Below are 25,742 nucleotides of genomic sequence, written 5' to 3' on the forward strand. Positions count from 1 at the left end.
CGCCCCGCGCGCCGCTGGCCTTTAGGCTCCGGCTGCCCAGCGCCGAGGCTCCTCCCGGTGCCGGTGTTGTCTGCAGTGACTCCAGGTCACACCAGAGGATGCTCTTCGCTCTGAGGAGGTGGAGATGTTTTTACAGAAAACCCGGTTTCCACTCGGCCGAACGCTCGCCTTGACGCAGCTGGGCCTGCGGGTGAGGGAGCAGGACCCTCCCCTCTGAGCGGCAGAGAGAGGCCTGGGCCCCCTCCTGTCTCCTGGGCCCCTCTGCCCACGGCGGGGTGCTCCTTTTTCACGTGAAATCAGGGGGTGCCTGTAGGACTTTGCAGCACCTCCCTTTTTGTGAGGCGTCATTTTTAAGGTTTCCGTGCAGGGTGGTCACAGTGCAGGTTGAGGGAATAAATCGTGTGAAGACGATTGGCACTAGCTAAGTGTAGACAAGCTTTTAGGAATTCTTGAAATTAAACTCAGTTTTTTGTTACAAGTTCTTTGAAGTGAAAACATCAAATTGTTAAGTTTGAAAGCACGTAATGTGGAGCAGTTATGCAGAGGTTGGAATATCCTCTTGTTTCAAAGGCGCCTGCTGAATTGACAGTCACTGGAGGGAAAAAGTAGGACACCCATGGCTGGTCTGTTACTTGAATGACAAGGATTTTATTCCAATTCCAACATTAAGATGAATGTACATTTTGTAGTTAGTATTAAACATTCACATACAGAGTAGAGTGCATGAGTAGTTTAGGCTTAACGTGTGCTTCATCATTTTATTAAAATACCAAATGCACTACTTTGGGGGGAATAGAGAAAGATGAGGATGTGATGAGAGTTCTTAAGTGGTTTGAGTCAGATGTGACTGCAGCACCTTCTCCTCGGTGGTTGGTGAGCCCCGTGCCCAGCAGGGACCAGCACGTGCGTGTGTGTGTGCGTGTGTGTGTGTGTGTGTGTGATGGCCGCGATGAGCGTATGTGCAAGAATGCCAGGGTCTGTGGTTTTCCAGAAAAAAGTGATTTCCACAACGTATTCAGGGCTAAGATAAAAACGATGAGCGTATGTGCAAGAATGCCAGGGCCTGTGGTTTTCCAGAAAACAAGTGATTTCCACAACGTATTCAGGGCTAAGATAAAAAGAAGCATCTTTTTATCCCCAGGGGTGTCTGACCTGGCTGGAGGTGCAGGAGTTACTGGGAATGGGGGTGGGGGTGGGGGTCTATGCTGTGAGCTCAGCGGGGAGCCCTGGGTGACCAGGCAGGGCTTCTGGAAGGGCAGGTGGAGGTGGCCTGGTGGGCGTGGCTGGGCTGGAGGCGGCTGGAGAAGGTGAAATTGAGGCTGGAAGAGCCCTTGGGGGGCGCGCTCTGGAGCTGAGGTTTGCGGGCTGGCGGGGGATCGTTTTTCACGGCGGCAGAGACAGAATGAAGACTGTCCTCTTTGAGGACAGGCTCCGCCTTTGTCTGCGGACCTGGTCTGGGGCCTGAGTGAGCAGGAAAGTGTTTCAGCGAGATTGGTTGGGCAGGAATGTCTGAGTGTGTTGTTACTCTTGTTGCCATGGTAGCAAACAAAGTATAATTTATAAATAAAAATAAGCAATTCTTTAACAATTGTTCATACTTTGAAATGTCAACTGAATTTGACATTTTTTATCAATAAGATCCTACAGTATCTAATAGCCAAATATAAATAGAAGTTGGATTTATTATTGCTCCAAACTCTTTAACATGCAGAACTGCCACTGTTGATTTTGAAGGGTGGCCGTGTTCCTAGGCTAAACTAGCTGTCAGGGATCCAGCAACCCCGCCTTTCCCATGCGGCGGGTTTTAACTTGCAGATCACTCTCGGTGATGTCACACGTGAAGGCTTTCTCACTAAGTTAGAGACGGCGTCCTCTGAGGTGAGACTGGAAAGAGGCCACGGACAGTGGCTTCTGACGCTTTCCAGGGGAGCTCTAGGAGGAGAACTGGGAACTCACCGGCTGGGTCTTGCCCAGAAACAGGGATGGGGCAGAACTGAGGTTTCCAGGGAACGGCAGACCAGACCGAGGGCAGTGCTGGGACGAGCGTGCGGAGAGGAGCTGACCCCGGGAAAAGGACGTTAGGAGGAGGAAGGAGGCTGCCTGTGCGGTGGAGATGAGGGGGGAGTGGGGGTCAGAAGGGTTTGGGGGTGGGGTGGTATTGTAAGGAAAGCGGAGATGAGGTTAGGGTAGGAGGCGTGGAGACCCTGTGGATCACCAGCGTGCAGTGGGTGAGGGGACCACTGAGAGATGAAGCAGAGGCCCAGAGGGCCCAGGGAGTGGACACGGACGAGGTGTGGAGGAGGACAGTTCCCAGGAGAGGAAGGTAAAATGGGGTGTCTTGTTTGAAGACCCGACAGCCACTGGTGAGGCCCGGCGATTTCCTTTTCCTTTGTCCATTCACTGACGTTTTTTTCCGCGCCCACCACCCCCTTTTGGCAGCCGTCAGCTTGTTCTCTGCGTGGATGGTGTGTTCTCGTGCCCCAGGGCTGTAGGGGAGGCCGAACCGCCTTCACTTCATGATCTGAGACTCTGACTAGCTTGTCGGCAGAGCTGAGAGTGGGGTCCAGGAGGCAGACTCCGGACTCACGAGTGGGTGACGGGCCGGGGCAGATGCACAGGGGGCAGAGGGGCTTTGCGCTGTGAAAGCCTCAGGGTACAAAGTAGCTGCTTATAGTGACCACTATGATTTGTCTTTAAAAGCACAGCATGCGTTCATTTGGCAAATGGAGATACATTTTATCACTGGTTTGTAGACATCGGGGGACACCGTGCAGCTATTTTAGCATAATCGTTACTTGACTAAGTTAAAAAAACAACAACAACCGGCTCACTTCTTCACTGAGTGTCTAGTAGTAGTTCTTCCAGGGGTAGAACTGTCATTTTAATGTTCACTCAATGAGTAGTTTAGACGGTTGAGGTTTTAAATAATTTGAATTTCTAACACATTTTGAGGAACAAGCCTACATGGTGGGACTTGTGTGCGGACGTGGGGAGGATGGCTCTGGAGCTGGACTGCCTGCGCTGCCTGCATTCTAGTTCCCTCGTCGGTGACATGGGGATCTTAACTGCCTGTCATCATGGGACACAATTAGCACCGTGCCTGTGTCCCTGCTGGACATGTGTTTGTCCATCACAAGTGTCCTGGTGTGGAGGGGCCGTGGGGATCCAGTGTGACAGACATGTGATGTGGTCAGCGTCAGCTGGTAGCTGGGCCTGGAGAGGTCCATGCGGGGGCCTCTCGAAGGCTCCGTTCCAACCTGTCAGCCTCATCGCAAATATTCCTGTTTCAGGGGAAGAGGACGAGCGCCGCCTTGGGCTCCGTCAGGAAAAGGTCTGATGGGAAGGACAGTTGTGCCTCGCAGCTGTCGGTCATAGAGCTTTCCGTTGACAGTGCACGCTTTTTCTTTCTCAACCGGCTTTGTCGATGTGTGAGAACCACATACGCTTCTGAAACCTGGGCCAAGGTTTCTTTCTGGGGGCAGTGAGGACCGGAAGCTGGGCTCCCCTGCAGGTCTCCAGGCGGGTGAGTTCCTGGGGGTGCCTAGGATGATGGGTCTGGGAGCCCCTTCCGTCGTGAGGCTGTAACTCATCTTCTCACTCAGCTCTCTCCCCTGCTGCTCCTCCAATGGGGGACCGGGTCCTAGAAGTGGCACAGGGACAAACCTGTGCCCATTGACTGCTGACTTAGGACATGACTGTTCTGTGAACATTCTCATGCTGGTCACCTAGAGACAGGCTTCTAGTCGGACATGGTGCCGGTTCTCGTTCCCCTGCTGACCCGCAGGGCCCACCTAGAGCCGCAGGTGCAGAAGCTCAGCAGAGCCTCATCTATGGTTGGTGGGCACCTTCTAGAAGGTGAGGCTGTTATAGCAACAGCAGACTTTTCTGTTGTAAAATGCTTTGCTGAGGAGAAAGGTTTTTTTGGAAAATGAAGAATAGTTCTGGCACTTCCGGTCCCAGTTTTTAATGAGGATTTTTAAATTTGCTAATGAACCTTCATACACCAGGGCATGTTTAAGGCACACATCGCCATTCCTGTGATTTGAAACAGTGTGTTACTCAATAGGAAACAGAAAACCCTATACAAGTAAATTGAAGGCTTACTTCCAACGTAGTTTTGGTCTTTTGTTTGTTTGGTGTTTTCAGAATATAATAGCATTTGAGTGCAAAGGTGATGTTTTAAAAATGCTAGTTTTTCCATTTCTAAACAGATGGAGGATGTTAGGATTGTGCCCATCAGTTGTGCAGCTGTTGGAGTTACATGGAAGAAGCTGTAGCTCAAATATAAACTGCCCATTCTGGTTCCTCCTTGAGTCTTCTGTTCCCACTTTGCCTGGTCTCCTGGATGTAATTCTCGGTTGACAGGTTTTTTCTTTTCGTTCCTGATGAAGAATCCATCTGTTAACCTTATTGAGAGAGTCCTTATATATGACAAGTTATTTCTCTCTTGCAGTTTTCAAGGTTCTCTCTTTGTCTGTTGATGGTTTAATTATAATGTCTCAATATAAATGCTTTGAGTTTATCCAACTTGGGGTTTATTGAGCTTCTTGGATTTGTAGGTTCGTGTCTTTCATTTGGGAAGTTTTCAGCCATTGTTTTTTCAAATATTCTTTCTGCCCCTTTCTCTCTACACCTTGGGATTCTCTAATGTGTATGTTGTTGGCTGCTTGCTGATGCCCCATGAGTCCTTTGGCTCTGTTCACTCTCCTTCATTCTTCTTTTCCCTCCTCAGACTTGATAATTTCAAGTTTGTGGCTTTATTTCTGCTTGCTCAAATATGCTGTTGGGTCCGTATGCTGAGTTTTTCATTTTAGTTACTGTACTTTCTGTTTCATTCCTTCATTTAATTTCTCTTTATATTCCAGTCTTGTTCATACATCATTTTCCTGTTTCCTTTAGTTCTTTGTGGTTTCCTTTGAGCTGTTTGAACATATTTAACACAGTTGTTCTAAAATCTTTGTCTAGCAAGTCCTATGTCTCACCTTTTTCAGATTTCTGTTAAATTACTTTGTTCCTTTGACCGAGCCATACTTTCCTGCTTATGTTTTATGATTTCCTTGTTGTTGAAAACTGGACATTTGGCTTTTATAATGGAACTAGGGGCCCAGTGCACAAAATTTGTGCACTGGGGGGGGGGGGGTCCCCTGAGCCCAACGTGCACCCTCTGTCATGTTCCGGGACCTCGGCTGCTCCGGGCCTAGGTGCGGGCCTATAGGCTCGGTGTGGCCTGGCTCCCGAGGACGCCTGTCCCAGGGACACAGGCCTTTTGGCGCTGGCGCCTGCGCATGCACTCCAGTGGGGTGGGAGCTTCCAGGCCCTGCCCCCGGCTTCCACGTGCGCTGCCCCAACCCCGGCTCCCCAGCACCTGCGCGCGCGCCAGCCGGGCAGGAGCTTCCCCGGCGTCCGTGCGTGCTGTCCTGACCCCGGCTCCCCGACTCCCTGGCGCCCGCGCATGCAAGTGGCTACGGGGTGGGAAGTACCTGCCCCGCCCCCGGCCACCCAGTGCCTGTGTATGCAAATTAACCTGCCATCTTTGTCGGGTTTATTTGCATATGCCCCATTGGCTGGTGGGCATCGTGGAGGGACGGTTAATTTGCATGTTTCTCGTTTATTAGTGTAGATAGCTCTGGAAGTCAGATTCTCCTTCCTCCCTAGGGTTTGCTGTTGGTTGTTGGTTGGAGGCCCTAGGAGTCCTTTTTACCTGGTGACTTTTGCAGGCTTACTGCAGACTGTCCTCCTCCACTGTGTGCTCCCTGAAGTCCTGTCTCATAGCTGATGGTCAGCTGGGGTTTTGACAGGTTTCCCTGAATACCAGGAGCTCTCCCAGCTCCGAGTCCTTGCAAATTGGGTCTGTGTCCAGGCTCCTCACTCTGGGTCAGGCTGGCACTGCCTAGGGGTCAGCCCAGGGTGTCTGGTGAGGTATCTGTTCAGGTCTTTTGCTCTTTTTTTTAAATTTTTCTTTTTAAAAAAATATATTTTTATTGATTTCAGAGAGGGAGAGAGAAACATCCATGATGAGAGAGAATCACTAATCGGCTGCCTCCTTCACGCCCCCCACGGGATGGAGCCCGCAACTTGGGCCTGTGCCCTGACCAGCCATGACCTTCTGGTTGATCGGTTGTCACTCAACCACTGTCTTTTGCTTATTTTTAAATTGGATTGTTTTCTTCTTGACTTTTAAGAGTTCTTTTCATATTTTAGATAACAGACCTTTATCATGATGTCTTTTGCAAATATTTTCTCCAGGCTGGCTTGTCTTCTCACTCTCTTGATGAATGTCTTTAACAAAAAATAAAGAAACAATAGCTAAGACTTATGAGTGCTTACCTATGTTCCAGACACAATTGTAAGTGCTCTTTAAAAGTGTTGTTTTATTGTGGTAAAATACACACAACATAGTATTTGCCATCTTGACCATCTTTAAGGTGCACAGCTCAGTGCTTGAAGCACCTCACTTTGCAGTGCAGCCATCCATCACCACCACCACCACCTCCAGAGCCCGTCCTGTAAACCTGAAGCTGTCCCCATGAAACCCTACTCCCCACCCCACCTGCAGCCCCAGCCCCACCACTGCTCCCAGCGCCACAGGTCAGGCTACTGTAGGGACCGCACACGGAATCATGCAGTGTCTGCCCCTTAGGGTCTGGCTTACTGTGCTCAGCACGATGCCCTCCAGATCCAGCCATTTGTTGCAGTTGTCAGGATTTCCTGTGAAATGTTGCAGTTTGGTCATTATGGAGTGGGATTAACCTTTGAAGATCAGGCATGACCGTGAGTGGGATTCTAGTTACCGAGGAGGCAGGAGGTGGGAAGAGCTTTTCTGTGCACTAGGACAGATGGGACATCTTTCCGTAGGAGGTTTTGTGGGGGCCTCCGTGGGGGTGCCAGTCGGGTGGGGGCGGGGAGCTGGGGAAACGCAGAGGCCACTTGTCTGCTGGAGCCCAGGGCCTGCCTCTCAAGGCAGCTCCTCCTGCTGGTTTAGTTGTTCGTGTGAATGGTTCTGGGTCCACCTGAGAGCTGCCGCTAGAGCCTGGAGCCTGGGAAGGAGGGAGTCTTTGATGGCTTTCCATTTTTATGTGCATTTATTGCCTATTCATGACAACAACAAAAGTACAAATGGAGAGTCTCCTCTGGACAGTGGCTTAATGGATTAATCATTTTTGAAGTAAGCCATCTGATTTCCTCTTGAACAAATGGGAATCTTGCTGAGGAAATTCCTAGGGAAAGGCACCAGCGGGCAGTGCCTGGACAGGCCTCCTCTGAAGCCCGGGAGCCCGGGGTGTCTTGGGTTTTGGGAAAGTAGCACAGTGTGTGCTCCCAGCACCCTGTCAGCCAATGTCGCAAAACACATGCATATTCTAAGTGGGATAATTAAAGGCTATAATTAGCTCCTTCTCCGTTCAGGTCAGAATGGGCTGCCAAGGAGTCCAGGTCAGGGTTTTGGAAAATGTGAACAAGGGACTGTGGACCTGCTGAGGCACAGGGGCTCCCTGAAGGCAAGGCCTTGGGGTGGGGACTTGGAGGCGGTGCTGACAGGCGGCTGGCCCCAGGGGCTTGAAGCCTCCTGCCCCACGACTGCCGTCCTGTGTCGTGTCTACGTCCGTGTTCCTCTCTGGGAGCTGCTGCTGCTCCTCCAGGCCTGGGACTCGCCCTCTCCTCGTCCATCCTGTCCATCTTTGTCCACTCTGCTTCTCTGAATACAGTTACTGATCTGAATTGGTTCTGCTCTGTCCACTGAGGCTGTGGATGACTGACCTCTGAGGGAAGTCGGGGGCAAGGCCTGGTGGCAGGGAGGCCCCAACCCTGCTGAGAGCTGTCTCTGCCCCAACTAAGGAGTTGGGAGGTATCGCCTTGACGATGTCGCCGGGAGTGCGGGGACCACGTGCTGGACCCTTCCTTGGAGAGCACCCAAGTAGGACAGGGCAGTGGGCAGAGCCAGCTGAACGCCATCACTGGTCGTTGGGTTGTTTAAAATATAACCCGAATCAGGTGCTTGTAACTGGGTGTGAATGCAGACTCGGAGACCATGAGTCTGTGGAGCTATTTTTAACTTTTATTCTTTGAAGGCATTTGGCTTGCATTCCTTTTTATTTTTTTAATATACTTGAGTCATGGCAAGGAAACTATATTAAAGGTGAACCAGAGTGTTAAATTGTAAACCTTTCCCCCCAAAATTTAATATGTCTGACTTTTGTTTGCTCAGTGAAAACGCTGATAGTTTTTAAAGGAAAAGGAATGATTTTTCTTAAATAAGAAAGTCACAAAATTGTCTTTTTGCTTAATGACCCAGTTATTCTTGTATGTTTATCTTGAAAGGAATAATGGATAGTAAGGGTACTAAAGTCTGCTTGAAATCTACTGACCTAAAATGTATTTGTGCATTTATTTATTTGTTTGTTTGTTTTTAGATAATTTTTTTATTGGTTTCAGAGAGGAAGGATGAGAATCATTGATCGGCTGCCTCTTGCATGTCCCACACTGGGTATCAAGCCCGAAACCCAGGCATGTGCCCTGACTGGGAATTGAACTGTGACTTCCTGGTTCATAGGACGATGCTCAACAACTGAGCCACGCCAGCTGGGCAATTTTGTGCATTTATTTTAAAAGGAGTAATGCCTAGCCCTGGCTGGTTTGGCTCAGTGGATGGAGCCTTGGCCTGCAGACTGAAGGGTCCCGGGTTCAATTCTGGTCAAGGTCACATGCCCCATTGTGGGCTTGATCCCCAGTAGGGGGTGTGCAGGAGGCAGCCAATCAATGATGCTCTCTCACTGATGTTTCTACCTCTCTCCCTCTCCCTTCCTCTCTGAAATCAATAAAATATATATATAAATAAAAGGAGTAATGCCTAGGTTTTGGGTTTGATCCCAGGTCGGGGCACGTACGGGAGGCAACTGATCAATGTTTCTCTCTCCCCCTTTCTCTCTAAAATCAATAAACATTTCTTCAGGTGAGGATTTTAAAAAAAGAAGTAATGCAGATTGAGTGGTATTTGAATCTTTTTTGAGTCTCCTTTTCTTTTTTTCCTATTTGGCTGGTCTGAAGTGTTTGTTTACTGGTATTTTAAAGTCATAAATGCCTGGTTGGCGGCGAGTGTGAGGCGGGCTTCTTAGGGCCTCCTCCCCAGCAGACAGGGCTCCCGGGCGCTTGGGGCAGGTGGGCTCTGTGCCTGCTGGGGGCGGGCACTCCGTCCTCCAGTCCAGCCACAGGCGCTGACGCTGGCTCTTTTTCAGGTGCACGTTCAGGTTCCCGAGCACAAACATCAAGATCACATTCACTGCCCTGTCCAGCGAGAAGAGGGAGAAGCAGGAGGCACCCGAGTCTCCGGTGAAGCCCGTGCAGGCCCACATCTCGCCCCTGACCATCAACATTCCAGACACCATGGCCCACCTCATCAGCCCCCTGCCCTCCCCTACGGGAACCATCAGGTACGCGGGCCTGCACGGGGATGGCCATGTACGGTCCGTGTCCGCATCTCTGTCCTCTCCTCCCGCCTTGGTCCTTCCCAGCGCCATGGGGAGTCACAGTGGTGAGCAGGAGCACACAGGGACCCTGTGCCCTTCCCAGGGGCTGGCAGCCGTGGAAAGGAGATGCTGAGGACACTTACAATACCAGACACTATCTGCTCGCAGCTCCCGATATTATGAAACACGCTTCCCAGATGTTCCTAGTTTTTATTACGGGTTCTTTTACTTGTCATATTGGTCTAAAGTCCGAGATTTTCATTTTCATTTTGAGGTTTTTTGGTTTGCTACAATTTTATGTCAATTCTGATGACTTGTACTTCGGATTGATGAGTTGGATCCCAGTGAAGTGACCAACTTGTGTTCGTCGTTATTTCCCAAGAGAGACTGGGCTCCTCAGGAAGCGGAGGACGGTGCCGTTGGGGTGCACTGTCCCCGGTGGAACCTGAAGCCCAGTACACGGTGTTCAAGCTGTGCCTTGCTCACAGAGGACAGTAGCTGAATGCCAGGTCAAGAGCAGCCATGGGACCCTGCAGGCCGCTGCCCTCCCCCTCCCGACTCGCCCTGACCATCTTGGGTGGCTGGAGGCATGTCCTTCCAGCCTGTTCTCAGCTCCCTGGTAGGGGGCGCGAGCTTGTGCTGTGTCCTTCCCCCAGGCCGGAGCCCTGGAGCCATCACGTGTGGCTCTGTCTTTGGTCAGTTCTAGAACCATCCTGAGCTTCTCTTCCTCACTGGTGCAGTGGGGCCGCCTCCTCCTGGGAGGGTTTGTTTTATGATCACGTGATATGACACACGTGGAAGCAAGTCCCCACGTTTCTTGGGGCGATCGTCAGTTTCACAGAGAATGGACGAGTTTATTTTCCATGGGAAATGCTGATGTTCTCTTACTTTCAGTTTGTTTTCCCTGAAACCAGAACAGCTATGGAAGCACGGTGATGGTCAGTCTGTGGTAGCTGATGCGACGTCTTTCTCGTCCACAGTGCTGCCAACTCCTGCCCGTCCAGCCCCCGGGGAGCAGGGTCTTCAGGGTACAAAATGGGCCGTGTGATCGCATCTGACCTCAGTCTAATGGCTGACAACTCACAGCCAGAAAACGAAAAGGAAGCTTCGGGTGGAGACAGCCCCAAGGTAGATGCCTCATCGCCTTGAAATAGAGCCGGGGCCATCGTGTAGCCAGCGCCTCGCTGTGTGGCCTGCGTGTCTAGTAGCTTCCCCATGTTGTCTGTCAGTGACGTGCACGTCGGAGTGGATGTGGGCTGGCTCTGGGCTCATTGGTCACTGCTTAGCCTGCTCGCGGGAGTGGGTCTGCTGAGAGCCGAGCACACGGGTACAGGAGAAGGCTTCAGCCCTGGGGGGTGACGTCCATTGTGTCCCAGTGCTGAAGGTGGCATGTGTGCACACGTCTGAACACGTATGCACATGAACACAGACACACTAAAAACACCAAGAATCCTAAATTTTAGGACATTTAGTAAAAGGTCTTGATAACTTCAGTACTGTTTTTTTTTTTTTCACTTGAATACAGGATGACTCAAAGCCACCTTATTCCTATGCACAACTAATTGTACAAGCAATTACAATGGCTCCTGATAAACAGCTCACCCTCAATGGAATTTACACGCACATCACTAAAAACTACCCGTACTACCGGACTGCGGACAAGGGCTGGCAGGTAAATCCATTCCAGTTTGTTGCAGAGTGTTTCCCCAGTGCCTTGTGCTGGTTGAGCTTCCCGCTCAGCTGTGGTGTTTGACCCGGCCCCGGGGGAGAAGGTGCTGAGTGAGGGGTGACGTTCCCTTGGGGAGAGGCCGCTGCTGCCAGGCCTTTTCTGACCCTTGGTGCCCAGTGGAAGGCATGGTGGTTCCAGAAAACCGCTCAGCCTCCCCTTCGCACTGTCACCACCCCCACGGGGCGGGGGAGGCGGGGGGCTGCTGGTTCTCTTCGATTGGGGCCGTCACGTCATGTCTGAAATGGGGGAGTTAGCCCAGCATTGTTCTGTCTCCCTTACGCATGCCGTCTGCTGAGGTACCTCGCTTTTAGCAGTTTGCCTAGAGACAGTTTTCAAACTGTTTACTGAGGAACCCTTCTTCAAAGCTATCTTCCTGGTTAGCCAGGACGTAAAACATGAGTGCCCCGCGGCCCACTAAAGTGGGGAGCCCACCTGCCTGTCCGCCTGCACTTCAACCCATTCCTGGGGTGTCTGGAACCAGGGCCTCCTCAGAGGACACTTTGAAATCAATGCATAATATTTGCATGGTTTAGCTTTTTAATTTAGTTTCATTTTTAAATCTTTACATTGTGTAGGTTTTTTCTGTGGTCTGTTGTGTATTTACTGGGTATGTATATACAGTAGGATCTCGTCATTCAGACAGTGTGGGAAAGGGTAAGTTTGAAGTCTAGAATATTAAAGCATAATGAGAGAGAGAAGAAATGCACGTTTCTAACTTTTAAATTCATGAAGTAACCAGGAATGGCTAGAGTTCCTTTGAGGCTTAATGAGTAAATGATCTTGTGACAAATGTGTCTGTTGAACCATAACCAGATGATGTAGGCGAGGGCGGGGGGCCCTTTTCTGTTTAGTGGGAGGTAAGAACTGACTTCTTCCGCCTGCAGAGGTGCATGTGTGAGTCAAAGCAGGCTCCCAGCCCAGCCCCGAGTGCTTCCTGTCTCAGGGTCCTAGTCAGGCAAGTCTGCAGTGGGGGGACCCAGCCTCCCCCCTGGCCAGGGTGCTCCCAGCGGGCGGCCTTCCTGGCGGCAGTGAGAGGCTGGTAGGTCTCTTCCCAGTTGCCCGATGAACCCTTGCAGAACTTGCCGGACTTGAGCTGGACAGCGAGGCTGGGCTTCGGAAGGAGCGGGCGGCAGAAGCAGGACGTCGGCTGCCGTGAGCTCAGCTCCCCGTGTGCGGGATTCTGATGCTGTGAAGAGCCCGTCAGCTGGGCTTGATGGAGTGAGAGTTTCCGGCCAGAATTAAGGACCCATTTCCCTTGTGGTCGTATGTCCCCGTGTTTCCAAACATCATCCATTTGAGTGAGAGCTGCTTCTGAGCATCAAAAGGGTTTCTCGTTAAAGGCGCCGAGGGACCAGGGCCATGGCCGTGGCGAGGGGGACGCCCCGGTGCCCGGTTGCTGCTGTCTCCGGGGAGTGACTTGTCAGACCCCCTCTCTGTTGAGCTGTGTCTTTAACGCTTGTTTTTATTGAAACGTCTTCTTTTCTGTCCAGATGAAGGTCGCAAGGGCGACTGTGCCTCTTGCTGTGTAAGGCTGCTCCGGGACAGTTCACGCCTCCTGCCTCCAGCTGCTCTAGCGGGAAGGGGTTCCTGCTGCAGCCCCCGCTTTGCCTTAAGGACACACCCCCTCCAGTTCTCTTTCCACGGCGCCATAGTCCTAGCTCTCGCCTGGGCCGCATGTGCCCTTTCACTGTCAGGAGAGTCTCTGAGCTGTTCTTCCCAACGGCTGCCCGTGTGAGACTTCATCCCCATGTCGTCCCTCCTCCTCTCAACCAAAGTCCTTACCATTCTGCAACCTGTTTTAGAAAAGAGCAGGATCCTTTTTCCTTATCAATGTGGATTTCCAGGTTGTGTCCTGGCCTGGGGCGGGTCGGGAGGTGGAGCGTGGTGTGGGTTCCTGAGGTGTTGACACTGCCCACCACCCGTTTTGAGCACTTAATGGGAGTCAACAGCTGCCTTTCAGACTGACTTTTGATTTCTAGCGTTGTGCGCCCATGGCAAGACTTTTGTATTAATCCAGAGGAAATTCTAGGATAAACAGGATGATCTAGGAACCTCTCCGGAGAGATGGCATGCTTCTCCCCTTTGGTTGTATATTTGTGCCAAAATGTTTTCTTAGGATTTATAATGACAACTTCCCAGCCCAAAGTGAAGGTGTTTGTTGTGACCATGAGTCTGAGAATTCTGGGGCCCTCGGCTTCTGAAAGGACCAGAGCTGGTTTCTTCCCGTCGAGGGCGTGCTCTGTGCTCTGTCCTCTGGAAGGTGCTGGCTGTGTCTCTCGTTCCCAAGTTTCTTTACAAGCACTTTCTGTGCAAAGCAAACACTTGAGTGCTCAGTGCTGAGTGTTGGTGACTAGACAGACAAACTGCCCTTGAGAAACGGAGTCTGCGTGGGAAGGACCTCAGGGAGGACCGTGCAGAGGAGTGTGAGTGACCGTGGGCCTCTCCTCTGGGTCAGCGGAGGGCAGGAGGTGCCGGCTCCCGGTCTCGGCAGCAGCCACCGTTGGGGTTTGGGAGAGGGGTGCTCAGTGTGAGGCCCTTTCCTCAGTGTAGTTTTAAGAATAGTAACTGCCTTTCCTGTGAGCACGGTATCAGCTTCTGCACCACTGGAGTCCGAGCCAGTGTGGTTTCATGGAGCTTCGTTCGATCAAATTACAGAGGCTTTGCCCTGGCCGGGTAGCTCAGATGGTGAGAGTATTGTCCCAGGACGCCACGGCTGTGGGTTTGATCCCTGCGGGGCACATGCACGAGTCAACCAATGAATGCAGAAGTGCAACAACAAATCGATGTTTCTCTCTCCCTCCCTTCTTTCTCTTAAAAAAATCACAAAGGCCTTATTAAATGAATGTAGAAACATAGTTGCTTCATCCTGTTGTGTCTGCATGAAGTGCCTCATGTTACTTCCTCACGTTTCCTGTCTTACTGGCTGGAAAGTCACAGGGGATCCTGGGGCTCTTTGCCCCTGAGGTGTCGTTAGGGTGGAGAGGGGGTGAGACCCCACATCTCAGAACAGAAAGCAGCCGCTCCCTGGTCTGGGAACCTGCTCTGCAGGGGCTTCGCCTGGAGGGGGAGCAGCAGCCTGGCGAGCCTGGTCTTGCCTTTTCTCTGTGGGTCCCCCTGTGCTCATGTCCTTCCCCTCCCGGCAGCTGCACACTGGCCCTGCAGTGACGGTCAGATATCATCCTGCACTGGGACTTGGCGGCCACTTCTGCAGTCCCACTCGGTGGCCAGGCTCCCAGAACAGCTGGAGGAACTCTGGACCCCGGCAGCGGCTGCCGGGTGGCCTTGCTCACAGTGCTCTGCAGTGTGTCACCGTCTGGCTGTGCTTTCTCCACCGGCAGCCTTGGAACATGTCTTCTCCAAACTTTAAAAGGCCTGAGTACAGTTGGAGGACTGTCTTGTCTTTATGGGGGCAGATTTGGTTTTCTGCAGGAATTGATTGAAAGGTTTTGGTTGGTTATCAGCTAAAGCCTATGATAAAACAGTCTAGCAAGTACCTGTGGTTACTAAAATATTACAAATCTCATATACATTTGTTTATAGAAATTTCATAACTCACACCACCCAGCTGGCTCCCTCGTGTTGCCAGTGTAGTAACTGATGCCGTGTCCTTCAGTCTCCGCCACGCCCTGTGGCTGGTGCCCTTGAGCGGGCACTTGGATTGTGTGCAGAAGTATTTGCCACGTCCTGATGACTGAGCCCTCTCTGGCGATTCAGAAGTTGAGGCCATGGCTGGATTTCTAGCAGAAGGTTAATTGGGGAATTTAGAAATGATGTTTGGATAACCCAGACTTTTACTTTTATTACCATTGAGGAACTTGGGTAGTGTGTTCATTTAAATGTGAACATTGATGTACCAGTGAACGCATGAACGAGCTGAGTGTGGGGCTCTCGGCCAGCTCAGGGCCAGGTTTGCTGCAGCGGAGTTTGCCCAAAAGCATTTCTCTCCACCCTGAGCCAAGCTCCTTGATGCAAGGATGGGCGGGAGCTGAGGCCGAGTTCCCTGCCTGCCTCACGCGGTCGGTCGCGGTGAGGCTCAGGTAGAAGCTGCTCCCGGAGACGGTGTCACTGACACTTGGCAGCCGTGGGCTCATTTTCCCCTGTGCTGCTTGGCCCACGGCTTGGTACTGGAGGAACTCACTGTGGATGGCTGTGACAGCTTCTGAAAGCGAATTCTGTGCTTCAGAAAGGATATTAAAGGGTCGGCTTATCTGGGCTCAGTTGTCTATCAGGGCGAGGGTGGCAGGAAAGACAAGTGGCCGTAGTGATAGCCTCGGTTTCCCTCCTGGAAAAAAGGTGGAAGCTGACATTTTCCCGTTGGATTTAGCGCTTTCCTTTCCTCGTGGAGTAGCTCCTGGCCCTCCTGCTGAGGCCCCCAGCCCCCCCTGTCTGCTCACTCGGGAGGGACCGTGCCCCCAGCACATGCTGCTTTCAGACTTCCCTGCCCTCTGCAGGAGCCTGGCACCAAGGGTTCTGCTGTGCAGGGCACTGAAATGAAGCACATTTTTATTTCTCAGCAAAGAAATATATGAATTCTATGTATTTTTTTTATGTTTCATAGAATTCAATTCGCCACAATCTCTCTCTGAATCGTTATTTCATCAAAGTACCACGTTCCCAGGAAGAACCAGGCAAAGGCTCATTCTGGAGGATAGATCCTGCTTCTGAAAGCAAATTAATAGAGCAGGCTTTTAGGAAAAGACGGCCTAGGGGCGTGCCTTGCTTTAGAACCCCTCTGGGACCGCTCTCGTCTAGGTAAGGAAAAAAGACAAACAAAAAGACCTCACTTCATGGTCAGTAACTTTACCTTCGATGTATTGGTCAATTTTCCTTTGGAAAATGAAAGCAGTACCAAATGCATTATGATGAAATGTTGGGATGGGGATTTGGAAAGACAAAGTGTTGGATGCTCTGTGTTTGTTTCCAGTGTTGGAAACAATTTAGATTGTTTGTAAAGTTTTATTTAAATTTGTTTCCATGTAGCAGTTGCTGCTTCATTGAACTCATTACGTATTGTAATATGATGAGTCACAATGTATCATTTCAGATTGATCAATACTGTGTTTTCCTTTCCCTTGGCCTGTGGAAGCTCTTTAAAGCTACCTTGTAGCTGCTTAAACTGGATCAAATTATACAGTGTTAATTGCCCGAGTTTAAAATGACACATTTTTAACTTCATTAATGGATACTGTTTTTAAACAAAAAAGAAATGACAATAACATAAGTCTGCAGCTCCCACCAGCTTGCACACTGCCTGCTGCCTGACCAATGGGCACTGCTTACACAGGGCGGCAGTCCACCTCCGTGGCTGTGCGGCCTGCGCTAGGCATGGGCAGCGGCGCCCAGTACACGGTGACCCCGGCACAGACAAGCGAGTCTTCACTGAGTGTCCCTCCCAGTCACAAGTGTCCACAGAGAAAGTGAGATCATGGAATCATGGGCAGAAGACCAGTGACACCCCTTTTGCAAAATACATTGTGAAGAAACAGGGCAGCGCGGCGTGCTTGACCTTTAAGAACCCCTGTCTTCTCTTTGGCTGCAGAAGTGCCCCCGCCTCTCCTAACCACGCCGGCGTGCTGTCTGCCCACTCCAGCGGGGCCCAGACCCCCGAGAGCCTGTCGCGGGAAGGGTCGCCCGCCCCCCTGGAGCCCGAGCCTGGCGCCTCCCAGCCCAAGCTGGCTGTCATCCAGGAGGCACGGTTTGCCCAGAGTGCACCAGGTGAGGCGGGGGAGGGGCAGCAGCTCCTGGAGGAGGAATGGGAGGCTTGGTTCCTTGGTGCCTGACACTGCACAGGACCTGAGCGTGGTCTCCCGGGCTCTGGGCATTCCCGCAGGTGACACTGTGTAGGTGTCTGAAGTAATTTTGAATTAAGCTGTTTCTTAGTTAGTTGCTTCATCATTTAAAAATTTATGAAAAAGATACACCCCCAAAAGAAAATAACAAATTAGACATTGATTGATTAGCAGCAAAAAAACGTCCATTTGATGATTGGTGAGCATTTTGCAGTTTACTTATAAAGTCACAGTGCAGAATAAAAACGTGCCCTGGGGATTAAAAAACAAACAGAAGTGTAGGAGTGTGTCCACATTACTAATCTTCTGGTTCCTAGTTGGTTGGTGAGTGTGCGCTTTGCTGTATTGGAATTCCTGGCCCCTGACCAGCCTGGTCCTGTCATCTGTGTCTCCTTGACTCAGAGGCTGGTGCAGGCTCATCGTGGCCTCGTGTCCCGACCTCTCGTTCCCTGGCTCGGGGGTGAGGGGAAGGCTGAGCCAGGGGAGCATGGCCCTCAGTCGGGCCTCCATGGGCAGCCTCCCCCCATTCCTGTGTCCAAATTGTTTTCGTGAGAAAAGAACTGTAGGAAGAGCTGTTGTAAGAAATGTGAATAGAGCAGATGTTGCGTTGCTGGCACTTGGGTGTATGAAGGAAACGTCCCTGATAAACTGCAGGTCTCTCACCGTGAGTGACTTTACTGTTCCAGGTGGACGGGGCCTGCCCTGTTCTGTCAGTCAGTCCGCGTGTCGACAGGTTTGGGGAAACGGGGGGGAGGGACACGGACACCAGCCTCACTCCTCTCCGCCATCCCCGCAGGCTCCCCGCTGTCCAGTCAGCCCGTGTTAATCGCTGTGCAGCGGCAGCTGCCCCCGACCATCAAGCCCGTCACCTACACTGTCGCTGCCCCTGTGACCACCTCGACCTCCCAGCAGCCCGTCGTGCAGACGGTGCACGTTGTCCACCAGATCCCAGCAGTGTCCGTCACCAGCGTGGCCGGACTGGCCCCAGCGAACACGTACACGGTCGCCGGGCAGGCTGTGGTGGCACAGACGGCCGTGCTGGCCCCTCCGAAAGCGGAGCCGCAGGAGAACGGAGACCACCGAGAAGTGAAAGGTGAGCCTCTGCCCAGCTCTAGAAGCCACAGCCCTCCCGGCCCCGCGTTCCCCGTGCTCCTCACTGAGGTGGGAGAGCAGGCCTGCTGGCCACGGGGCTTTCCTGTAAGCGGGGGAGGGTCTCAGCGCCCGCAGTGCAGTCCGTGTCATGGCTGCTCTTTTCATTTCAGTGAAAGTGGAACCTATCCCTGCGCTGAGCCAGGCCACCCTGGGCACTGCCAGTCGGGTCATCCAGGCGGCACAGACCACCCCCATCCAGACAGTCACCATCGTGCCGCAGCCACCTCTAGGTCAGCACCAGCTTCCAATAAAAACTGTAACACAGAACGGGACTCACGTGGTGCCAATCCCCGCAGCCGTGCACGGCCAGGTGAACCACGGTAAGCAGCAGGCACCCTCCCCTCCTTCCTGAAGGGCACGCTTAGCCTTCCCTTCCCGACTGTTAGCACGAAGGTTAGAGCCCCAACCCCGCAGACTCCGGCCGTGCTGGTGGGAGTGGCTCTCAGGATCCCCGTGGAGGGGCCGAGCGGAGGAGCGTCTGGGACAGCCTAGAGCAGGGGTGGGCAAACTTTTTGACTCAAGGGCCACAATGGGTTCTTAAACTGGACCGGAGGGCCGGAACAAAAGCATGGATGGAGTGTTTGTGTGAACTAATATAAATTCAAAGTAAACATGATTACATAAAAGGGTACGGTCTTTTTTTTTTTTTTAGTTTTATTCATTTCAAACGGGATCGGCCCGCTGGCCGTAGTTTGCCCACGGCTGTTCTAGAGGAAAGTACTCCCCCTTGGTGTGCGGACTTGCCTGTGGCCTAGAAGCAGCCTAAGGCTTGGAGGTGTCCCTGGGGTGTCCTCGTTGACCTGTGCCGGGCAGTGTCCCCGAGGGGAGTGTCGGGCGTGGTCGCGAGGACGGCTCACTGAAGCCTGTGGGTGTCGCTGTCCACCGGGTCCTGATGGATGTGTGGAGAAGACAGACAGACGGAGGAGCTTGGCTCTGGGATAAGAGACAGAGGTGTCTTGGTATTTTCGTCAATGGAATTGTTTTTCCATTTCCTTTTAGACTGTTCGTTGTAGAGAAATACAGCGGGTTTTTGTTTTGATCTCGTCCCTAAGCTGCTGCGTTCGTTTTCTCGTGTGATTTGTTGGATTTTCTATGTAAGACACGTCCCCTGCCAGTGCAGACAGCCCGGCTTCCTCTTCCTGTGTCCTGGCCGGGCCAGGACCTGCAGGGCGGGGACAGCGCAGAGGCGGGCCCTCCTGGCCCTCCTCCCAGGGGAGCATCAGCTTGCACCCCGAGGCTGATGCTGGCTGCAGGGCTGTCCTGTCGGGACTGGAGGATGCTGGGAAATTTCCCTTCTGCTGCTGCTTTGCCCGTAGTTTGTCGTGAAAGGTGCTGCGTCCCATCCAGTGCTTTTCTGTGTGAGGAGGACCCGGGGGTTCTTCCCTCTGTTCCCTGTGTCCTGGCATGAGCCCCACGTGGTCGTGGTGAGGAGCCTTTGACAGGGTGACCTGGGTTTGCTGAAGCTCGGTGGAGGGTGTTTGTCTCCGTGTTCGTCAGGGATGCTGGTTGGCTGTTTTCCCGCAGTGTTTCTGGCAGCTTCTGGGGCTGCTCTCCCCACTGGACGGGGTTCTGGGCTCTGTGGGGGCAGAGCTGTCACTTCTCCAGGCCCCTGTGTGCTCGTCCTTCTCGGGGGGTGAGGCGCCGTCAGGTCCTCTGCTGCCGGGCCCCACGCCCTCAGCCTGAGGGTGGAAGGGCAGGACCCCCAGAGGACGCTGCTGCCTGGGTCACGCACAGGTGTGCGCTGTCGTCTCTGGCTCCCTCAGCCCAGTCCCCCTCTCCCTTAGAGGCTGTGGCGCTTTCTCCATGCAGGGCCACCCTCTGTTCACCGCCTGGAGCTTGCCGGGGGCACAGAGCCTGGGGGCCCAGAGCCTGGGGCAGGTGGAGATGCTGTGCCCAGCAGGGACTCCCCATGTTGGCCTACGAGGAGGGAGGGCCCGTGGTTGCGGTGGAAGCCAGGGAGAAGCTGGGAGCCGGAGCCCCGTGCCTACTCCCTCTCCTGTGTGGAGAGGTCGGCATCCAGCATGGAGGGGGGTCGGGGGCTCCTTGGCCACCACAGCAAAGCCATCTGCTGTTGGGCCCACCTTGGCCTCACCCTGAGCCTCAGTCTCCCCCAGGTTCTGTCAGGATGGCGCACTCTCCGGGTGATAAAAACGAAGTCAGCTGTTACCAGAACACCCACCGTCAGCCCTGGGCAGAGGGCTGCAAGGTTACCCGCTCAGTCCCCGCAGGGCACACACCCAGGTTGTGGGTTTGATCCCTGGCTGGGGTGTGTAAACATGGATCAGGGCAACAGATCCATGTTTCTCTCCCTCTCTCACTAAAAAATCAATTAAAAAATATATTTTTTAAGTATCTTAAGAGCCTGGCTGGCGTGGCTCAGTGGTTGAGCGTCGACCCCGGAGCCAGGACGTCACTGTTCAATTCCTGGTCCGGGCACATGCCTGGGTTGTGGGATCCCCAGTGTGGGGCATGCAGGAGGCAGCCAGTGCATGATTCTCTCTCATCGATGTTTCTCTCTCTCAAATCAATAAAAAATATATTTTAAAAAATGTATCTTAAGAAAAATAACCCACAATCATGCAGTTTATTTGCCCAGGCTCCTGTCCCCTTGGCCATCCAGGGTTGTGCAGGTCACAGGGAGAAGCTGACATAGGCAGAGCCTGGGTCTGACTCACTGTCTCTCTGCAGCAGCGGCGAGTCCTCTGCACATGCTGGCGACACACGCCTCAGCCTCGGCCTCCCTGCCCACCAAGCGCCAGAATGGAGACCAGTCAGAGCAGCCGGAGCTGAAGCGGGTCAAGACTGAAGAAGGCGATAGCATCGTCATCGCCCTGAGTGTGGACACGCCTCCAGCGGCCACGAGGGAGAAGGGCGTCCAGAACTAGCGGCCGAGAGCTTTCTAACTTTCCTGTCAACTCTGGTGCCAAAAGGAGACACTGCCCGTCCCGACGCTGGAGCGCCTGCTCTCGGGGGCAGAGGCCTGCGGGTGGACTTCATGTCAGCACTGAAACCAGACCCAGGTGGCCTTACAACTCCTTTCAGACAAACTCACACCTGAACTTGGAAACCACACACGGCAGCCTGGTGCCGGCAGTGTCTCCGCCCAGCGCTCATCTTTTAACCCCGAGCAGACTCTCGGTCCTTCCGAGTGAGGATGAGGATGAGGCCCGCCTCAGGGGGCCAGCGCAGGAGCCCCCACCCCCTCCGAGGACCCCCGGGGCTGGCAGGGGAGACAGTATTTTGTTGTTCACACTTGGAACTAGAATATTTGGGGTGTACTTTCTTTCTTTACAAAAGAATGGGTCTTTGGCATTTCAGATCACTCCATTCTACTTGGAAACTTTGGAATCACAGGACCTTTCGTGTGGGTTTCATTTGGAGAAAAGAAACAACGTGGTTCTGTTTGTTTTCGTTGTTTGCTTTCCGCCTGTGGGAGGACTGACTGTCCGCTAGCGATCGGGAGGAGCGACGAGAGGACGACTGCCCGTTTTCCTCAGCAGCTGCTGATGCGTGTGCTCCTCCACGTCAGGGTGGGACGGACAGGACGCGGCCGGCTGCATGGATGAACTGCTGGACTGCGGGCTGCACTTAACTGTTTCTCTTTCTTGCTACTTTTTGTTGTTTCTTTGTGTTGACTTGGTCCCTGGCATAATTTTCCACTCTAAGTAAAACAAGTCTCCTCAGTATTGTGTGTTTAAAATAACAGAACTATTCCTACTTTATTGGGGAGGGGGGGTACTTCAGTCTTTTGTCTCACGCCCTCTCACCTGTCACCGCTCTCTTGGTGGCATGTCCGCTCTTTTAGGTGCTGTCACCGGGTCAGCACCATCTGACCAGCTGTCTCCCCAGCTCTGGCCCACGCACCCAGAGCAGCTGCTGGGCTGAGCAGAAACTCTGTGTTAATACAAGAGCCTGAGAAGCAAGCACCCTGCGGTTAAGCATGGGAAACATCTAGGTCGTTTTCTGATTTGTGATAGGAAATTCCATCACCCTTCGAAACTGAATCCGCTGAGGCTGACTTCTCTCCTACAGAAACAGAAGCAGGAGGATGGGAGACACAGGTGAGAGAATGGAAAGAAGGCACCTCCCGGCCTTGGCTCGGCTCCTCCGGAAGGAAACCACTCGCCTTTCCAGAGTGTTCTGGGGGCTCAGGGCTGAGCAGCCGGGCAACTAGGAGGGCTCTGGCCTTATTGTGAATTTTTAAATGTCATCATCATAACGTTATTTATTTAAATGTAGTTATTTTGGTATTTAATTTTTTTTTAAGAGAGGAAAAAAACCCTGTATTTTCCTGATGGAATGAAATGGCTCAGAATGGTATATTTAGGCAATTTTAAAACATTTATTATTTACCTAAAGACCAAATATGATAAATCTGTTCTAAGTATTGTGTGTCAATCCAAAGTATGGAGCTGTCACAATGTTACTGCAGATCATGCATATTAAAAATTATGAAATTACTGCAAATAGCTTGGTTTATAACTCAGCCATTTAACAAATAAAACGGAACCAGCCAGTGAATGAGAGGCCACGTGTGTGACAGTGGCAGAATCTCACTTGCAGATCCGAGCACGGGCGGGCACCTCAGGGCGCAGCCTGCACCTCCAGGCACGTTACCAACACCCGAGCGTGTGTGTGGACTTGCCTCGTTATTCAGGTTTGCAGTTTGCAAAGCATTTCAGGCTGTGTGTGGGGTCGGGTGCTCTGAAGGGCCCAGCCCCGCTTGTCATGCTGGTGCCCGACTGTGAGCTCCCGGCAGGTGAATGCACAAGGCCACCGTGGGGAACTTGGCTTGGGCAGCAGTGACCGGACACACCGTGTCCTCCTGGAGGCGTGTCCACGCAGAAACCAACCTGTCGCCACCATGGAAGACCTGGGCAGATCCTTTCTACTCAGCCCAGTCCATCCGTTGGTTATTTCTGAGCCCAAAACATCGATCTTATGGGTCCGGAGGAATTTCTGCTGGGATGATAACCTAGTTCTCAGATTTTAGAGAGGATAGTTTTCCACTCTAAGGCAGCTAGAGGGCCTTTTCAGGTGAGGATAGTCTCTCCTTTTCCCTTTTTACTACCTCACCTAGTTGGCTCATTAATTGGCTCGTAGAAATTTAAAAATATTAAGAAGAAGACCAGAGAAAACATGGATTAGAAAACTACCACATTCCAAGTAAGTGTTTTTCAATTTACCTCTGAATTCTCAAGAGCCCTCAACATACAAGGGCCACTGAGCTGTGTCGCTGCTGGAGGCCTGGTGCCAAACAGTGCATGTGTGACACAAGACCCCCCCCCCCCCCAAGCTGTCCACTGGTAGTTCCTAAAGTCTTATTTCAAGAAACTTCTACTTTGACTTTTACCAAACATCTGAGCTCCCTGAGGGACTAGAAACGTCATTTCTGCAGCTTTGCCCAGAACCACACAAAAATACAAAAGGGAAGCTCACACGTGGCCTACAAGGCGTGGTACATTCCGGGTGTCTGCGTGCTGGCGCTGATCTGGTGGCAGGGTCCTCACGCAGACAGCTGAGCTCCTTAAATACACCGCCCCTCGTCCTCCACTGGAACCAGTGTAGCCGGGAGCCGTGGTCAGGGGTGGGGTGGTGCCAGGACTTGGAAGTCCGTGCTCTGTGACACGGGAGAGAAGTGAATCTTCAATCCCAACCGCCACTATCCAGAGGCAGAGTGGTGGTTTGTGTGCAAAGATTTGAAATCTTAAAGTACTGAGTTCCTGAAATCCAATAAAGTATTTTTATTAATTTTGATTGAATACAGAGTATCATTGTCATTTAATAAACAGGCATTTCTTTGTTGGTTTTTTACTTTATGTTCTTTCCTGAGCGCGCCAAAGGCCGAGAGCTCTGAGCGAGAGGGAAGGAGTCCTGAACAGAATGGCATGGAGGCCCCCGGGGAGCGAAATGAAGCTAAAAGTGAGCGTTCAAGGACAGAGTTCATATGGAATGTTTCATTCCCTACACTGATGCCCTAATTTAATTTAAAACAAGTCATATTAGCAGAGAAAACTGCTCATGATATACTCGGACTGTGTATCCTAACAAACGGAAGCATTCAAATGGTTTTCTCCAGATGTTACACTTGTAGTAGATGATCGATCTGATCGTCCCCTTCTCCCAGGAAAAGCTCCTCTGGGGACTCATTAGGTTCACTTTGTGGAAGGTAAACATCCCAGAGGGGACTCTGCCTTGACTCACGAAAAGAGGTTGAGTGGAGGAGCCTGCACTTGAGATGCAGGAAACCATCCAGCAGGAGCCTGTGAGTCCTGCAGGGGCCGCCGCTCGTCTGCAACAGAAGACGCTGGCACAGGACAAGCCTCTGTGCAACCGGTCCCCACAGCGAGTTCCGGGCTGGACGGGAGGTGGGAGACCCTCCAGGGCAGCGACTGAGACTGCAGCGCTGGCGCGGGGTTCGCACTTCCACGCTAGATGGGCACACCTCACCCCTTGCTACTTCCCCCTGTGCTTACATCACAGCCACGCAAAAGAGACAAACCTGAGGGTGCAGGTGTCCTGACCTAGAAATGTCTGTCAGAGGCCCCCGAGGGGTAAGCACACTGCCCCTGTGTCCCAGGGGCCACAACAACCAGCGCTGACAGTGGGAAACCCTCTCCCTCACGCTGGCCAGTGTCCTGGGAAGGACCCGACAGACCATGGGGTCACGCAGCTGCGTCCTGTGAGCCGAGGACGGGGGGGGGGGGGGGGGCCCGCTTCTCTCTCACCATTTTGGCCTCACAGTGGACCCAGTCACAGGGAATATGCAAAATCAAAGGGAGGCAAAAACCTGAGCATTTTAGCCAAAGGACCAGGAGAAGGGGTGCCTGGGAGTTGGCAAATGTGGGGGACAGCATAGCAAATATGAAATTAGAGAAGGATCCCTAAAGCCGCACAGGACATGCTGGGTTCAGCTGAGCTGCACAAGCCTGGCACTGACCTGGGGAAGGAGAGACTTGGTGACCTGACCTACCTCACGGACTGTGCCCAGCTATGGGCCCGAAGAGCAGCACAGGCTTGGAAAACACACTAGAACCACAGCCCGTGCCGTTTGCACCTAACAAAAAAGAATCAACATTCTCTAGAAGATTTTAATAGGACTCGGTCTCATAATATACAAAATGTCTATAAAATAATCCAAAGATCCAGGAAAATCTCTAAAGCAGCAGTCGCCAACCAGTGGTCCATGAGGTCCGAAAGGCTGGCAACCGCTGCTCTAAAGGGCCATGAAAATTAATAGATGTCAACCTCAGTGTGCTGAAATAACTAGAAATACGTTAGCACTTTCTATAGCTCTAACTATTATATTCCACGAAGGGCAAATGCTCTTCAAATGAACCAAAAGTTACCCCAAATAGGATTAACTCAACAACAATGTCAAGACATCCTTGACCACAAGTGGACTTTCTTCCTTGAAGGCAGACAGGAACAGTGTCACCACACACAGAGCAACAACACGGAGTAACTGCAGATTTCTCCACGTAACTGGGAAACTTTAAAGGCTGATGTAACGGTCACTCAGAATACTATACCCACAGAAAATATCAGGAATAAAGATGAAATAAGATATTCTTAGATGAAGGAAAACTAAGAGAATTCTTAGTAGAACTC

General features: G+C 52.1%; 1 protein-coding gene across 1 annotated transcript in view; it reads left to right on the top strand.

The window, feature by feature from the left end:
• The window catches only part of FOXK2 (forkhead box K2), a 23,052-nt gene extending 460 nt beyond the window's left edge, over positions 1-22,592 (top strand). The window contains exons 2-9 of the mRNA XM_005883685.2: positions 9,231-9,425; positions 10,442-10,589; positions 10,987-11,133; positions 15,749-15,942; positions 16,730-16,905; positions 17,776-18,072; positions 18,242-18,451; positions 20,820-22,592. Coding sequence (XP_005883747.1) covers positions 9,231-9,425; positions 10,442-10,589; positions 10,987-11,133; positions 15,749-15,942; positions 16,730-16,905; positions 17,776-18,072; positions 18,242-18,451; positions 20,820-21,016 — 1,564 coding nt within the window. The 3' untranslated portion in view covers positions 21,017-22,592. The remainder of the gene's footprint in view (positions 1-9,230; positions 9,426-10,441; positions 10,590-10,986; positions 11,134-15,748; positions 15,943-16,729; positions 16,906-17,775; positions 18,073-18,241; positions 18,452-20,819) is intronic.
• The last annotated feature ends 3,150 nt before the right edge of the window (positions 22,593-25,742 follow it).

This window comes from Myotis brandtii, unplaced genomic scaffold, assembly GCF_000412655.1.
Source record: "Myotis brandtii unplaced genomic scaffold, ASM41265v1 scaffold797, whole genome shotgun sequence".
In the NCBI taxonomy this organism is placed as follows: domain Eukaryota; kingdom Metazoa; phylum Chordata; class Mammalia; order Chiroptera; family Vespertilionidae; genus Myotis; species Myotis brandtii.